The 3,984-nt window shown below is 62.5% G+C and overlaps 1 protein-coding gene across 1 annotated transcript in view; it reads right to left on the minus strand.

The window, feature by feature from the left end:
- Positions 1-1,079: 1,079 nt before the first annotated feature.
- The window catches only part of DIS3L2 (DIS3 like 3'-5' exoribonuclease 2), a 273,001-nt gene continuing 270,096 nt past the window's right edge, over positions 1,080-3,984 (minus strand). The window contains exons 20-23 of the mRNA XM_015585355.2: positions 3,731-3,861; positions 3,475-3,579; positions 2,134-2,235; positions 1,080-1,583 (exon numbers count right to left, since the gene is read on the minus strand). Of these exons, the coding sequence (XP_015440841.1) occupies positions 1,431-1,583; positions 2,134-2,235; positions 3,475-3,579; positions 3,731-3,861 (491 nt within the window). The 3' untranslated portion in view covers positions 1,080-1,430. The remainder of the gene's footprint in view (positions 1,584-2,133; positions 2,236-3,474; positions 3,580-3,730; positions 3,862-3,984) is intronic.

Genomic DNA, 3,984 nt, shown 5'->3' on the forward strand with positions numbered 1-3,984 from the left:
CTTTGCTCCCCTCTGGCACCCAGGCCAGTGCTGGGCGGACAAGCAACCGCGACCTGCTGATGGCAGACAAAAGCAGCCAAGCCCGGTCACATCCCCCGGCCCCGCGAGGCCCTCTCACAACGTGCTGCACCGAGTCTTTCTTTGAAGGAAACACCACAGCCGGGTCAAATGAGCTGTGATAACAACACCCCAGAGAACAGCGTGGGGGGCCGGGCCATGGTTTGCACGGTTTCCACTCTAGCTTCCAGCAGCTCCTGGGGAAGCCAACCTGAGGCCCCCCCAGGTTGGTGGCGTAGGAGTGCAGGCTGAGGTCAGGCCAGCGGGAGAGAGCACGGTGCCATGGCCCACCTGATCTGTCCCAGTGTCCCTGAGGAGGATGGGATCAGTGGATGCTGGACAGGTGACTAGGCCAGGCTGGGCCACCAGGAGCTCATTTTCCCCTCCCTGGTCAGGAAGGCCAGCGTGAGGGCCCTTCTCGCCCCTGGCCTCCCTCTGTCTCCATGCTCCCTGGAGGCTGTCAGGGTGCAGGACTGGGATTGACGGGGCCGAGGCACTGGCTTGAACCAAAGGAAGTGAACAGGGTCACTTGGAGCTCTGGCCTAGAAACAGGGGAGGGGGTGTTACAGGACCCATGACCCCTCTCGGAAGCCAAGTGGGGATGGTGGGAAGAAGGGAAATGGTGGCGGCAGGGATGGACACAGCAGGCGTAAGCGGCAGGGTGATGGGTAAGCTTGCTGTCTTGCATACTAATTACATTTCTAATCAGCAAGAACGAGGCACTGGCATCAATCTGCCATGTGGCCAGCTCTGTGAATCATCCTGAAACTGATAGGAAGGTTCCAGAGGGTGGTAACCCCAGCTCAGCTGTAAGGGGTGGAGCCTGAGTCAGGGCCCTCGCTGGTCAGCAGCCCCAGCGGCAGGCTGCCGCCCCCGCCTCCCAGCATGCCCTGCACACCGCCCCGCCTCCCAGCATGCCCTGCACACCGCCCCCGCCTCCCAGCGTGCCCTGCACACCGCCCCCGCCTCCCAGCGTGCCCTGCACACCGCCCCCGCCTCCCAGTGTGCCTTGCACACCAGACTGCACTTCACACTTGATTTTATTCCATGACACTGATTTGCTAAAAACCCCCTTTCCTGGTAAGGGGAAGGCAGTGAGTGGCCTGGCAGAAGCGGGGCTGGCCTCCCAGGAGGACCGGGAACTACTCTGCTCAGGTAAGCGCTGGCCAGGCCTCAGCCTCCCATCCAGACCCACTCTCTTCCCCTCCAGTTCATTTAAAAACTGAGCTGCAAAAATAAAGTAGAATGAAAAAATAAAAACAAAACCCTGAGTTGTTAAAAACCAAATTAAAAATCCCCTTTGGTGTCCAAAGGTCCTGTTCCTAAAAGCCAGCGGGTGGGGCAGGTGGGGGGGTGGGGCTGGGCTGGTGGCCTCAGTCCTCCTGCTCGTCCTCGTGGTCATGCCCCTCTCTGTCTTGTGGGCCCAGGAGGCCCTCGGTGCCCGGATGCTTCAGGATGGCACTGTACTTGAGGGCTGCAGTTTCTGCCCGCAGCACCACCTCCACCAGGCTGAAGATGGTGATGACCTGTGACAGAGCAGAGCCCAGCACGGTGACATGGGTGATTCTCGAGGGGCCGCCCAGGAGACAGGAGGGACAGGGGCCAGCTCTGCCACCGTCTGCCCAGCTGGGGCCCCGGGACCACTCAAGTACTGAGGCCATGGGATCTCGGTGGCCAGTCTGGGGCCAGCACTCAGTGTCACGGGACAGCTGGGTCTGGGCCGGCCTTTGAGCATGTGGTAGGTAAACACTGTTATACAGAATTTCTTGGGAAGAAGGTCCATAGCTTTTATCATATTCCCAAAAGGACCCCCAAATCTAAGAACCCTGCTTTAGAGAAACAGGCAGAGCCCCCAGCTACTCCCCACAGCAGGCGTCCCCAAGGGAGGGAAACTGGTGCCAGAAAGGCCCATAGGAGGCGGTGTGGGTGAGCTGGTGCCGGCCCACCAGGGGGCCTGAGTGACCGGGGACGGGGGACAGCATGCAGAGGGTACCCCAGGAAGCAGGAGGCGGGCTCGCCGCGATGGACGGGGACGCAGTGGTGCTCCGGGAGAGCTGCCCCAGCCCTGCTTCTGACCTGCTGCACCGGCTCCTGCTCCAGGGTCTCTGGCTCCCAGACGAGCATGAGCTCTGGCTTCTTGCCCACCTTCTGGAAGCGGTGGGACCGCAGTGGCAGGGCCTGGGGGCGCACACACCGGGGTCTCAGGCCCTGGGTTCTGGCTGCTGCCTCCTGACTTCAAGCCTGCAAGACCCTAATGCTTGGAAGCAGCCCCCTGCCTTGGCCCACCTGTGACTGGCCTCTAGGGAGCGCCACCTGCCCTGCCGCCGGGTCCAGCAGCTGGCCGCTTGACTTTCGGGGTGGGGGGGACTACCCCCAGCCCTGCCAGGCCATCTTTGGCTGGGGCAGCACCAGGCCCTTGGCTCTGTGTGTCACTAGGAGGAGGTGGTGGGCCGTTGGTAGCTCAGGAGGCTGAGGCTGGAGGGCTGCCGCCCCCTGCTGGCGCTGGGTCTGTTAGCGGAGACTGTCGGCTGGGCTGTCTGCAGAGATGACCTAGACCTGAACTCTCTTCCTGCTCAATGAACTTCAAAACTACAGGATGAGAGCCCTGCCTGATGGCAGCGGGCTGCGTTCTGTCTCTTCTGCTCTACTCCACTTTGTGAATGTCGTGTTTATTCCACGCCACTGCTGGGCTCTGCACTCCCCAAAGTGCTTTAGACATTGGGAAATTCACAGCCAGGGTTGGGGGCCAGGTGGTGACCTGCTAACCACAAGGTCAGCTGAAACAGGTCCCTCAGGTAGCCTTAGACAGGCACCAAGTATCTCCGAAAAAACCCTGGAATAAACAGCCACCAGGGGCAGGACCCAAGGCAAAGCCTGGTCTCCTCCTCTTCTCTAGGGGACATCATTTCCAGGGTGGCCATGGACCATTCTTTCTGGTCTTTCCTCCTTCCGTGTTCCCATAAACAAGTCTCGCAGAGCCTGCGTACCCTGCTATCCTGTACCGGTTAGGGAGGGGCCTGCTCTCCTGCCGCCTGGGTCCTTGGAGAAGAGGCCTGAGCCTGACCCTCGGCCTGCATCCCCCATCCCAGGCAGGCACAGTTCGGTGTCTTGGCAGGGCCCGTTGGGTGGGCCTGGTGCTGGGTGGAGAGGGGAGCAAGGTCTGGGGCTCCACACTCTCTGCCACTGTGTCCCAGGACGGCCCACACCTGAGCGAGGGGCGCAGTGCATTGCCATCCCCATAGCCTGGGTCCTCCAGTGAGGACAGGGACAGCAGAGTCCTCGGCCTAAGCTCCTGCCCACTAGACGCTACAGAAATGCGAAGGAGACCGCAGGAGGAGCAGAGCAGGCAGGTGACAGTGGAGCGCTAAGCGGATGCAGCCCGGTGTCTGGGGGGCCCAGCGGCGCAGGCGCACTCACGTTACAGTAGATGCGCTTCTGCACCCCGTAGCGCAGCACCAGCACGTCGAAGGCTTGGTTCAGGACGCCCAGCACCATGGCTTCCGACTCCAGGGGACCACTCTCCTGAAGGGCAGGGCTCCAGCCAAGGCGTGGCCATGGGAGGGGGCATCCCCGGGGCCCACCCCTGCCGCTGAAGGCTCTTTGTGAGCAGGTGCTCAGGAGAGGAGGTGGGGCGGATGGGAGGAGGGGCGGGGCGGAGGGGCGGTGGCCTCACCTTGACCAGGACGGCGAAGAAGAGGCTGGTGCTGAGCTCCTGCACGCGCTTGGACGCCATGCGCCGGTCATTGCAGTGGTCAGCCTGCTTCTGCAAGGCGTCCGGCTCTACGCCTGGCGGCTCCCTATATCCTGGGAGGAGAACGGTGGGGGGCCGCTGGCGGGTGCTGGATGGTGGGCGGCACGGTGCCCTGGCCCAGGCAAGGTGCAGAGCCAGCCAAGGTCTCCTGCTGCCCGGCGCCAGGGCCGAGAGCG

Source organism: Pteropus alecto, unplaced genomic scaffold (assembly GCF_000325575.1).
Source record: "Pteropus alecto unplaced genomic scaffold, ASM32557v1 scaffold110, whole genome shotgun sequence".
In the NCBI taxonomy this organism is placed as follows: domain Eukaryota; kingdom Metazoa; phylum Chordata; class Mammalia; order Chiroptera; family Pteropodidae; genus Pteropus; species Pteropus alecto.